The sequence below is a fragment of the Cyrtonyx montezumae genome, unplaced genomic scaffold (assembly GCF_038088225.1).
Source record: "Cyrtonyx montezumae isolate F1298 unplaced genomic scaffold, pur_monq_1.0 scaffold_3, whole genome shotgun sequence".
Taxonomy (NCBI): domain Eukaryota; kingdom Metazoa; phylum Chordata; class Aves; order Galliformes; family Odontophoridae; genus Cyrtonyx; species Cyrtonyx montezumae.
In genome coordinates, this window is record NW_027072034.1 from 548,366 (window position 1) to 560,916 (window position 12,551).

Sequence of the window (12,551 nt, forward strand, 5' to 3'; positions counted from 1 at the left end):
ATAAATATCTCCCCTTTCTTCTGGAAAGACAATGACTCTTGTTTTTTAGTTGAGTAGTTTTACCCAATGTACAGAGTTCCCAAAATAAGAATAGTACTCCTCAGAAAAAAAAAGTATTACAAGAGCACCTCAATTTTTCCAGCGGACAAGAATACAGTGCAAGAAATACAGTTAACATTATGGTTAGATTTATAAACAATCCACACTGACTTCAGCAGGAATTGACATCTGAAAGGTGAAATGACCAGTAATAAAGCACAAAGGAGACCTAGAATCATTGAAGGAACAATGATTTAACAAAATGGCACTACCACATTTGTGTATCTGCACCTCTACGGGGGATCCATCCAGAAGCAGCTTCTCAACTTCCATTCTTTCATTTTTATAATACATTTCCATAGTTCCAATTTAAGCATAAGCCAATGAAAACCACCTTGCCAGAATCTGAAACTGTCATCATTTTAATCATTGCTTAGTGCATAACATGCTGAATAGATACTATCTTTTGCAAGCTCAAATTATTTCTCCTTTCCCCTAAGGTATCTTTTAAGATTGTACTCCAAAGAGATCCTAACCACGTATTTCTAAGGTAACTTTTTGTTCTATGTGATTTAGAATACAGACTTCAAAAAGTAGTGCTTGAAAATACTAAGTAAATGAAGTTCCCAGAGCCAGCTCATTCTGGAAAGTAAACTCAGAAACTAAGAGATTTCTTACTGTTTCAATAAGAAAATGCTTTTAAGGAAGTATTAAGCAAATTTCTTCAAAAAACAAAAACAAACAAAAACCCCCCCAAAACCCCTTATGCCTGCACTAATGCTTTTCTTCAGGTAGATTCTGAGGCAACAACATTAATCACATCAATATGCAATGTATTTGTATATAATCAGTTTTTCTGCGAGCAATGTGCTGTATGTTTGGAAAGTAATATGTGGATACACTTTTCTAACATACATAGCAGAGCCCCTTTCTACACAGTACATCACAGAAAAAGCAGAAAACACTTTTATTGAACGTTAAGTCAATATGGTCAGACAAGAATATAAAGACTGGAAAATATTTACAGAAAAAATACACTGGAAAACAGTATTAAGACACATGATGACTAAATCAACTTCCCACTAATATCTTCTCAACTAAATTTCTGATATCTTAATTTCTCCATACCTTTTTCTTAAATAAGCATCTCTTCAAATCATACTCATTATGTATTTCCACATCTTTAGATCTGAATTGACCTAATAACAGTGCACACAGTGAAGAAAATAGGAACAGGGAAGTAATGTGAGGTTTCCTTCTTTAGTATCAGCGCAATAGCCTCTTGTGGCTGTAACCCATTTTGAAGACTGGGCATCCATTTTGTGGCAAAGCGAAGCAGACTACACTTGAGAAGCTGTGGCAGAGCAAGAAGGACCATTGATATCACATTAATCTCCACAGCATGCACTACATGAAATCATTCACTTCATACAAATCTAGACACAGTAAATAAGGTAGGTGTTCCTCAATAGTTGCACCATATATCATGAAACAGTACAGTATCACTTGCCAAAGGAGCTTCTTCAAGTCAGGAAGGTACAAAAAGTCATAAAGACAGAAAGATCTATTGACATTCCCTTCATAACCCAGAAATGTAAAAACTGGCAAGAATAGACCAGAAAAGCTGCATTCAGGTGAACATGTCTAACTGGTTCTGCTCTAAGATTAGTGAACGCATAGACATGAAAACCTAAGTTATGATCTCTGTTTCAGCATCACCTACATATCCACCATGTTATTTTCACGTCCTGGGAAGGCAAAGGACAAGGAGAATGCCCATGCAATAAGTGGTATGCAAAAGCTTGCAGAACTTTTCAGGAAAGTTGTAAAGATCATATCTGAGCTTACTCTTAGTGAGTACTGGGAATAATTGTTTATCTAATAACCACCTCACTCTCACCTTCATATGTAAAGTGAGAAAAAATAAGCAGTTGAATCAAATCGCAAAAGCAAGTTGTCTATTTAGAAAGAAGCAGGATCAAGAAGGATAAAAGCAGTATCACAATAGGTAAGAACTCTATCTGTGAAGATATAATATCAGTATTTTTGCAGTTCATCACACACACTTCCTTACTTTGAAAATGACCATGCAAGGAAATTAAACCCACAGAAACACAAAGTATGCCTCTCCACAGTGTTTTGTGTAATAGAAGTAAAACACAATGTCCTATCTGTTGTTGTGTTTTTCTTTTTTTTAATCTTAAATCACAAGACAAAATTAATGTGTTCCCCTCGGAAATTGCAAAATAACTATCACTCAGATTTGTTTCAAATAAGAGTCTGCAGAAAGGTGAGCTGCACAACTGACTGATTTGTGGCTGAAGTGAAGCAACAAGACTGTGCAACTAGCACAGTCTTGAAAAATGGCACTAATGAACATATCGACTTTAAGAATTGTTGATGTAAACTTAATTACAACACAAGGCCTCCTTTTAATCAGCTATCTTGTAGCCCAAGGACCTGCCTCTGACACTGGAAATAGACTTTTCATCTCAGGCTGGAAAGAGTGAAAAGGAGATGGAAACCACTTGCTTCAGTTTCTCAGGACTGCATCTGTTGGAGTTGGGCCAACATACAGAAAACAGAAGGTAGAACTTACTGCCCCAGCTGATAACAAACAACAAAAACATGACCTTGTATCTGAATCTGTGGATGTTCTCTTAGAGTGAAGTGGTATTCTAAACAACAGCAGCATCTGAGTGCTTGTTTCTTACAGCTGTAGATGAACTTCACTTAAAACTAGTTTAATTCAGAACAGAAAACATCCAAACTGAGTCCTGTGTGATCTTGGATGAAGTGTTTGTATTCTAAAGCGAGATCAAGCTAGTGCTGATGGAGGACATTGCTTGGCAAGCAAACTAGCAGTAGGATAACAGCTACTGTTAGCATGTTTTGTCTGCAGACTGAAAATGCCATGCTATTTAATTTCATCTAACAGGAAAAAAAAAAAACGCACTCTCGACAGTTCTGAAATCCAACACTAACACAAAATCTTTTAGACTGTTAAAGTTTGTACTTAAAATTACTTTTTTCAGTCTTTTACCTTCAACACCAGAAACTGCCTTCTATTTATCTTAATATTGAATGTGAAAATACTTAAAAATATATATATATATAAATATATATATAGGTTTTACCTGTAATGCACTGAAACTGTCCATCTTCTCTTCTTATTGTAAATGCTTCCCCTGGATTAACTTGCACAAGAATAACCTTAAAAATAAAAGAGTGTTCACAACCATTACATGGGAATATGTTACAAAAGCCTAGTATGTGCAAAAAAAGAAAAAAAAAGTTTTACTGGAAAAAAAAACCAACTCTGAATATATTATTTTCCACTTTACATTAACTGCTGCCTTTATCCACAGAGAAAAGAGATTAAAAATACCAGTACTTGCTCTTGTTCTAAACAAACTTTTTCAAAAAAACCAAGCAGAGAAGAGCAACTAGGGTAAAACACCTGTACAAATCTTATTTTCTGGACTGTTCAGCATAATCAAAACATTATTTCTACAGCTTAAATTATTTAAACAAATTACATTTACTTCCACATTAATTGAACTGCTACATAGAGTTTCAGAGGAAGCCCAAGATTCCCAGAGTTTGTATATTAAATATTACCACTTGGCAAACAGTTTTAAGCATAAGGAAAACATCCTGTAATTTCCTTCTTTTCATGATCCAAACATGTTTGAGCGTTCATTAACAATAAAGCATTATTAGAACTAATAAGAAAGTATATTAAATACACAGGATGGACCAGTATGCACAGTTTCATTTATAGAAAGCTGCTGAACCTCTTTCTTCCTTTCTTGTGTGCATTCGTTGGTATTTTTTTTAGACCACACAACATAAAATGGATAGAAAAGCACATTCAGCTGGAAATCTGTGGAAATCTGACATAAATCAAAGTAAATGTCCATCACCAAATTAAGACTTCAGAATTCTCCTTCAAAACTTGACTTAGAAATAATAAGTTTGTAGCTATGAAGAATCCAAATAAGATTAAGGACAAAGAAAAATAAAGAACAGATACATTTCATAGAATCATAGAATCCTTCGAATTGGAAGGGACCTCTGAAGACCATCTGGTCCAACTCCCCTGCAATAAACAGGGACACCACAGCTACATCAGGTTGCCCAGGGCCTGATCCAGCCTCACCTGGAAAGTCTCCAGGGACAGGCCATCAACCACATCACTAGCTTCCATTCTAGACACCTCTTCAGTCTTGCTTGCATGGGACTTATTTACTCTGTTAAACTGCTAAAAGTATAACTGGTCTTGTTGCTGCAAAGAAAATAGAAAGCCTCAGTGCATAAAGCATGAGGGGGACCAACTTTTTACATGGCCTGATAGTGACAGGACAAGGGGGAATGGCTTTAAACTAAAAGATGGGAGATGTTAGGAAGAGATTCTTTACTCAGTGAGCAGTGAGGCCGTGGTACAGCTGCCCAGAGAAACTGTGGATGCCCCATCCCTGGAGGCACTCAAGGCCAGGTTGGATGAGGCCCTGAACAGCCTGAGCTGCTGGGTGGCACTGCCCATGGCACAGGGTTGGAACTAGATGATTTTAAGCCATTTTATGATTCTTTGATTTACACTTTTATCATGTTGATAATTTTCCCAATTATCTAATGAATACAGAATTCAGTAAAAGTTAACACTATGTTCCCTAAATTCAGAAGCAAAATTTTAGAAGTTAGCTTCATATAAAGCTTGTATGCCTTTAGAATACATTGTATCACCAGAGTTCATTGCAAGTGCTTGTAATCAGCATTCTAGCAATTAGATACCACCTTCAGACCACGACGGAGGGAACTGACAGTGAAGGACTTATAATTTCTTTTTCAAGCTTCCCTAGCAGACATAAACTCTTGAAGATGTGTATTTAATTGGTTTACTTTCTATTCTCTGCTACAATTCAAAGTTTTAGAGTAAAATTTAGACTGAAGTAAAACTACTTAGAAGCTTGCCCTCATTGAGCGTTGGAAAATACCTAGATTTGTACAAAAGTTTTTGATTTAGCATGCCTTCACTTCTAGGAGGAACCGTTCTGGCAATCAATACAAGTTTCAGCTACGTGTGTTGGGTCTCCACAGTATAGACCCACAGAATCATCAAGTTTGCAAAAGACCTCCAAGATCATCTAGTCCAACTGTCAACCCACCACCATGAACGAAAGAGAAGAATAAAAGTTGTAATGATCTCAAGTTTTAAGCCAACAGGTGCAACAATTAATTCCCCTGATTACTTTCTAGTAAGATGCACTAAGGGATAAATGGTATTACTCCACTGCTCCCATTCCTTCAGTGCCAATGCCTGGCTCCTGGCAGCCTGAATAATGACACTGCTTTGGGAACCTGCTGGTCCACCTCCTCCAGACCTTGGCTGCAGAACATCTGAACCGGAGGCTCCAGCTAGAAAAGCTAAGCACAGAAATGGGCACACTGGCACAACTGCAGCAAGTGGGCCATATACCTCTTGATTTTATTCCATAGTGTTTTCTCTTGCATGAAAATCTTTTTTGCTTGTTTCACAGCTCCTCTTAGAAGATGAAGGCTCAACATTTGGGAATAGTGCATTGGGAGAAAGCACTGCTGTGCCATGTGGCAATGGTGGGTCTACTGATAAGAGTCCATACTGATTTGACACTCCAGTTTTCAACAGGCTTTCCCAGTCTCTGAGGGCATCTGAATACCAACAGGCTGGGGAGACTGGCTGACTTAATACACATGAATTATGCACTCAGAAACGGAAAATAGAGGTTTTTATTTCAATGGACTATTAGTCTGTTTGATGCCTGATTCTGTATTTAACTGAATGGCTCCTTCTTTCAGCCCTGTTTTTATGTCGTACATGCTCATTTATGACTGTTTCAGTATAGGCTACACTTGTTGCTAAGTGTGCAAAAGAATCTGAATCTGGGCTGAAGTCATTTCAGAAGTTTCAAGAACCACTGGTTTCCAAAGCCATTGTGCTGGGGGATAAAGTGTACCTATACCAACAGCCTCAGTGCTGCTGAAACCAAGGGAGTAAACTCTCCTTTAAGGAGGACATTTTTGACACTCTCGCCTCCTAAGAATATACAGCTTGCAAGAATTAAAACTAAAGTTATGCATATTTACAGGGAGATCAGTACCTTTCTGATCAGAGGAGATATAACCAAAGGGGGAAAAATAATTCCCAGTGGTTCAGCCTCTTTTGCTATGCCTCATTCTTTTGGTGAGAAATCCTGTTGCTTTACCCTGCTATCCAAAAGGTTAAAACTGCTACCCAAATCTGAAATTCTGCTATCCAAAGGCTGACATGCATTATTCTACTCACGTTTCTGCTAACTGCTTTTCTAAAATAATTGCAATAATTTGATATAAAAATCATTTATGATGTGCCAGTCTCAGTGGGAGGTACGTTCAACACAGTTTTCAAATGCCATTTATCTTACTAGATCAACAAAACACTAATTAAGAACTTCATAAGCTTAACAAAATAATGGGAGTTTAAGACACTGAGTCCCTGATACATGCTCTACAATCCTACAAATGCATTCAAAACACCACCTACTATAAAAGAAAATAAAATAAAATTTAAAAATGTAATTTCTCAGTGCTAACACAACTTTGACTCAGCATATTTTTATCTCAAGTTCAGCATACGTTAACACATGACTACTAAGAAATGGAGTATTAGGTCAACAACCAATTTTTTGTCATTCTCACTGGGTCTAAAATTGTTTCCTTTAAACAGCTATTTAATAATGATTCACATGACCTCAGTACAGTTTCCAACGAAAAGTAGTACAGAATATCTATCCAGAGATTAGCATACAAGCTGAAAATACAGGAGTAGAGCTATACATTTATCTTCAAAACAGTTACTGCATAGATAAAGTGGCCAGCTCACATGGCTGAAGCTTGAAGTATCTGTAACATCAGTTGCTGAAAAGTATTATAGAGTTTTAACAGTGTAACTTCATACTTTTCAATGGTACTTAATTCTTTCTACCAAGGACATTAGAGCAAATGAACAATACACTGAGCTTTTTAGTGGTATAATTAAATTGGCATGGATTACAGATGTTTCCTCAGCACAATGTTAAAAGCAAAATTTATCCTAAAAAACACAGAGATACTGCAAAAAGGAACAGCATTTATTAAAACCAATTTTTAGCATGAAATAGTTATCTTCCTGAGACTTAAAGCATTTGCTCTGCTGCCCATTCACTGTCAGTTCAAGATGCGTATCCTGGATTGGCATAGACCAGCTTTCTAATAAAACTGAATTGTGCCACATATTAGAAAGCTCAATGAGGTTTTCCTGAAATCACTGCTCAAACTCAGGCAGCTGCTCAAGCTAAGTAAGAGCATAAGAAATGTCTTTACAGTCATAGTCGGTGGCCTAGGTCAGCCGCCCATTCTAGCGCAGAACTTTAACTCCAATTCATCAATCCTAGATGTAGATTTAGGGAGAGCAACAGAGCCTGGGCAGTTTCTACTGTCTATCCTGCTCACTGAACTATTGGGATTTGCTTACACTGCCTGCCTGCATAACCTCCTTCATCAATGAGTTCCTGAAATTCACCTTTCAGCCATCTGAAAAACAAGTGCTCTAGTATCTAAGTGCCTCTAGCTCTTGTACTATGGGGTCTGATGAACAGTTTTGAGTAATTTCACCTACTTCCTTCATTATTTTTTGTGACTTAACAATTTCCCCTCCTTTTATCCCTGGTTTCCACCCACTGCAGGGTCCCAGTATTTTCAGACTCTAAAACAGCTCCTTCATTACTTTGACCACATCAGTGGTACCTAAAACTAGATCTGTATTGGCAAAGTGAGCAGTGCTCAGCAACATTCTTAGGTGCTGCAACAGTCACCTGAAAAGATAAACTATGTTATCGCAGACCTGACCACATTTGGGGCTGATGACAGCCAGCTCTCCCAGATGATGCTGCAAACTGTTACAGGCAGACTGAAGACAGATACTCCTCCTGGAGGAAGAAATAGTTTCCTAGAACAGACTTGTTCCATAACACACAGCCTCAGTTTCTGAGAACATTCTTGAGCACACTTAAATTACAAATATATAAGCACTGCCAGACAGCAGCATTACAGTGCTTTGCCTTTTTGAAGGACTAGTAGTTAAGGGACATCGTCTTCACCACTTCTGAAAAATGCTTCTCATCTAAATCACAATTTGAGCTGTCTTATTTGACACATGTGCTCCCATAATACAATAATTCTGTATTTTTAAAATAATATTTATCTACTCAAATCCAAATTAAAGTATAATTTTATTGTAGCTCAAGTAGCACGATCAAGCCTTTCAAAGACACGCAACACCGAGTTTGACATACTATCAACAGATGTAATGATAATTTAACAATAATTTCATTTGAAGGTCTCATATATGATTTAGCTTTACTAGAACAGAGTGAGATGGGATGAAAAAGTATTCTGATATTTTATCTGGAGAATCAAAGGCAGTACAGATGCTAAAAGAACAGAATATCAATGCTTCCCTTTTTTATTCAGTAAGCTTTTAACTACTGGCAGGAGAAACCACTGGCAGACTGAACTAGAAATGGATTTGAATGTCTTTTCTTCAAATCTTTACCTTATTTTTAAACCCTGAAGAAATATATTTGATAAAAATGGCTGGGAAAAAAAAAAAAAGACAAAGGATATCAACAAGAAGCGGAAGGGCTGCAGCTACCTAGACTCAGAGTACTTCTGCAAAATAGGAAAAATGTTAAGGTCAAATGTTAATGCTCAACTCCAGAAAGATCTAGAAGTAACATTTATCAGCACAAAAGGGATGCTGCAGAAGCCAGAATGAGCTTCATGGTATTTCTCCCCATCAGTATCATCACAGCAATGTTTTTTACAGGAGGAATGGTAATGATACAAAATGTAGTCAGGCTTCATAGATATCAAACACCTTAAACACCCTAACATGTTCCTTATGGCCCACGAATACGCAGGTTAACGTGCTTTATTGAAGCCTAGCTGGGGACAGAAGGGATTTAAAATATAGAGCTAGCTAATCCTGTTTTGAATATGTTAGCTTGAAGACTAATTAAACATAGCCAAAAAGCCCATTAATTCAACTGAAACAACAATTAAAACTGACTCTTCATTCTGTCAGTAGAAGACACGCTTCTACGAGCATCTCTGCTTCTCCTTCCATCCTCCTAACTGCAGTAGCAATGTGTCAGCAGTTTTTCACATTTTCAGACAATTTCAGTGAGCTCACAGGAAAGAAAGGCAGCGTAAGACTTGTGGCATCACATTATAACCTGCAGGGAAAAGTTTTCTCAGGCACAAAACAAAAAGTGAGGAATCGGAGCCCTTCACAGCGAACAGATGCTCACTGAGCATACACATCTGTCTTCCCCCAGACAGTCAGTAAGCAAGACTGAAGTAGGTGGCAGCCTTGCCTACAGCAAGGGGGTGGAACTGGATGGTCTTTAAGACTGCTTCCAACCCAAACCATTCTAAGCTCTTGAGAGTCTGGTGCCAATCTACATCCGATTCTGGTAAAGATGAGGTAAAACACTTGCAGGGCAGGAAAACATAAAAGCTTAGGCTTAATTCACACTGTTTTAAGACAATGTATTTCCATAGTGGACACCATAAATACTATTAAAAGTCTGAATTATTTCTGCCCATATGGAGGGGGGAAAAAAAAAGAAGATATTTCATTAGAATATTAGAATGGCTTGGGCTGAAAGGGACCCCAAGAATCAAGTTCCAACCGCACTGCCACAGGCAGAGTCACCAACCTCCAGATCTGGTAGTAGAGCAGGCTGCCCAGGGCTCCATCCAGCCTGGTTTTGAACACCTCCAGGGATGGAGTATAGACAGCCTCTCTGGGCAGCCTGTGCCACCACTTTCTCTGAAAAGAACTTCCCACTGACATCCAGTAGGTAAAACCTGAAATGAGTCAATGAGATCTACAAATTTACCTAATAAAGCTACTTAACAAAAGGCAATTCATGGTAAATTTTACACATTTTTCTTCTTTTGATTATCATCATACATATGCAAACGAAGCTCTGAACAGAACTCTGTCAAAACAGGCAAGGCTCCCTCCTCAAACACATACATGCATGTACATGATACAGTCAGCCAAAAGTATATTGCTGTAAGGAAATAAACAGTCACTGACAGAATAGTGCCTCACAAATACTCTGCTGCTCCTATTGAACACATAGATGCAGTCAACTCACAAGGAGGAGGAAACAGAACGTATCTGAAAAAAAACTAACTACATACACAAAATATTATCACCAATATATCATATATCCAAAGGTAACATTTTAAATTTACTGTTTGGATTCCAGAAGCCTAAACTTAGTTTGAGTAAAAAAACAAACAAACAACCAACAGAGAAACAACACCACAAATGACTTTGTCCTGAAGTATACTGATAGTAGCAAATTAAAAATAACCAAAATAAAGACACTTCCTGAACACCATCCCAACCCTGCCACACAGAGCTAAGATCTACCTAATTTGTAGGTAGATCAGATTTTTGTAAGCTTTATGGAGAAGTGTCTAGTTTACCCTTATCACATAAGGTTGATTCTCACTATTACACATCATGATGCCACAGATTCAATACCTGTATTTCTAAAAAGACAAGAATGAAACACCATCCTAACTCTTCTTAACTCACACAAACATTGAGAGATCCAATTCAGAGTAGAAAAATGTTGGTTACAGTTTCAGTACCATCAGCTGCGTTTTAATCTGTTGTAGCAAATTATGTTGCCCAAATAAGTGCTTTTATACCTAAAAGCTTATCTGTCTGTGGAAAACTATGCAATGCCCTTTTAAAATACTGAGTTTTCTGAATATCCACTGCTTTATTTCTAACCAGTAAAGTCTTACCTGAAAGATCAAAGCTATCACTTTAGAGCTACTAGGATACAAGACAAGCATTTTCATATTTGTATTAAAGGAAAAATCCATAGATGTCAAGCTCTTTATGTCCCACAAGGATATACTTGCTCTCAAATCCATCCTTCAGTATCAAGGACTATCAGTCTTCTGGAGGGGAAAATTAAAATGCTAAGTGTTTCAATCCAGACTGAGGCTAAAAAAAAAAAAACGAGCGTAAAATTACACTAAATAACTTGTCTAGGTGCTGTTCATTGCCTCAAAGACAAGAAAACCAAAGGAACTTGACTGAATTTCAGGGCAAATAAATATTTAGAGTTCTTTCTCCAGCCCCATACTTCTCACTGAAGGTGAGAGGATCCGAGTTACTTGGTATCTTTGTCTGAAAGGAGTTAAATCACCCCTTGTGAATTACTTATTTTTCCAGAATGGGTGAAATCTGGGACAAGTTTTCCAACCAAGTAAAAAGCCTCTGGATATATTTAACAAGAGTGCTAACAGATCTGCCATTAAATAGATGACAACAACAACAAAAAACCCAACCCAATCCTTCAACACCAAAATTTGCTGATATTCTGGAATATTATCCAAAATACTGAAAAACATAGGGAAATTGAGAATGCAAGGAGTAAGATGGGAAAAAGCTAGGATATAACTAATTAATTTCATTCACTGCTAAAATCATATATATTAGGAATAAATAAGAGTATGTTACATACGTTATATTACAACTGTGGTTGCAGTACATTTCAGTGAAATATGTAGAAAGAATCTTTCTGTGCAACACAAAGGGTTACAAACTGAAGCAAAATCGTACTGCTGAAAAGCAGAGTTCCTGCTTCTTCTCATGCTGTTTTGAGGGACTGCATCTTTTGGGGATCTTCACCCCCCCCCTCACACCAACTAAAGTCTGGAAAACTAAATGTCTCAAAACGTTTCTTCCCTGGACCTTGAAATGATAACTTAAGAAGGACCAATCACAATCCATTTCTGTATTAGCAGAAATAGTGCTCTTTTCTGAAGGGGGGCTATTAGGAAAGTTACAAGAGCTTCATTGTTGATTTTTTTTGTTCCTTTTTAATTTTTTTAAGCATTATGTGGCTACAGGTGCTGATTCAATAGCAAATGACTGTCAGTACATATTGCAAATAACAGAAAGATCGTACTAAAATCATGTAGTTCAACGTGCTAGTAAGGTACAGAAATGTAAAAAAGAAGCAGTGGTTCGACTAAAAATACTGCAACTGAATTTAGCTCAGCAGTACTGATGAGAAGTATTTTCAGCCACAAGGATATGGGCTGATTCATTTTTTGAACATTTCACAAATTCAGGAAAAAATTGTCACTAATTCTCTTGGCTATCGTGGCTTCAAAAATGTTTAGATTTCCCAACTCAATCTGTTTATAGAGCAGTACGGCCACATCCGCTGTAAGATGCAGGCTGTACCTTTAAAAGCCTGTCTGCAACGAGATTAAAAAAGGGTGCATTTCTGGAAAAGGGTGAATAAAACACAATACATAACTTCCAGGCAGAGCCACGTTTATGTTCTGTCATTGGGGCATTCGGCACAATCACAATTTTTTTCCACTAATTGCTCCAATCAAGATGTTAA

The 12,551-nt window shown here is 37.4% G+C and overlaps 1 protein-coding gene across 5 annotated transcripts in view; it reads right to left on the reverse strand.

The window, feature by feature from the left end:
* Positions 1-12,551, reverse strand: part of FNDC3A (fibronectin type III domain containing 3A) — a 106,641-nt gene that overhangs the window by 65,302 nt on the left and 28,788 nt on the right. For all 5 annotated transcript variants that reach the window (XM_065743923.1, XM_065743919.1, XM_065743921.1 and 2 more), the window contains one exon: positions 3,177-3,252. In XM_065743923.1, the coding sequence (XP_065599995.1) occupies positions 3,177-3,252 (76 nt within the window). The remainder of the gene's footprint in view (positions 1-3,176; positions 3,253-12,551) is intronic.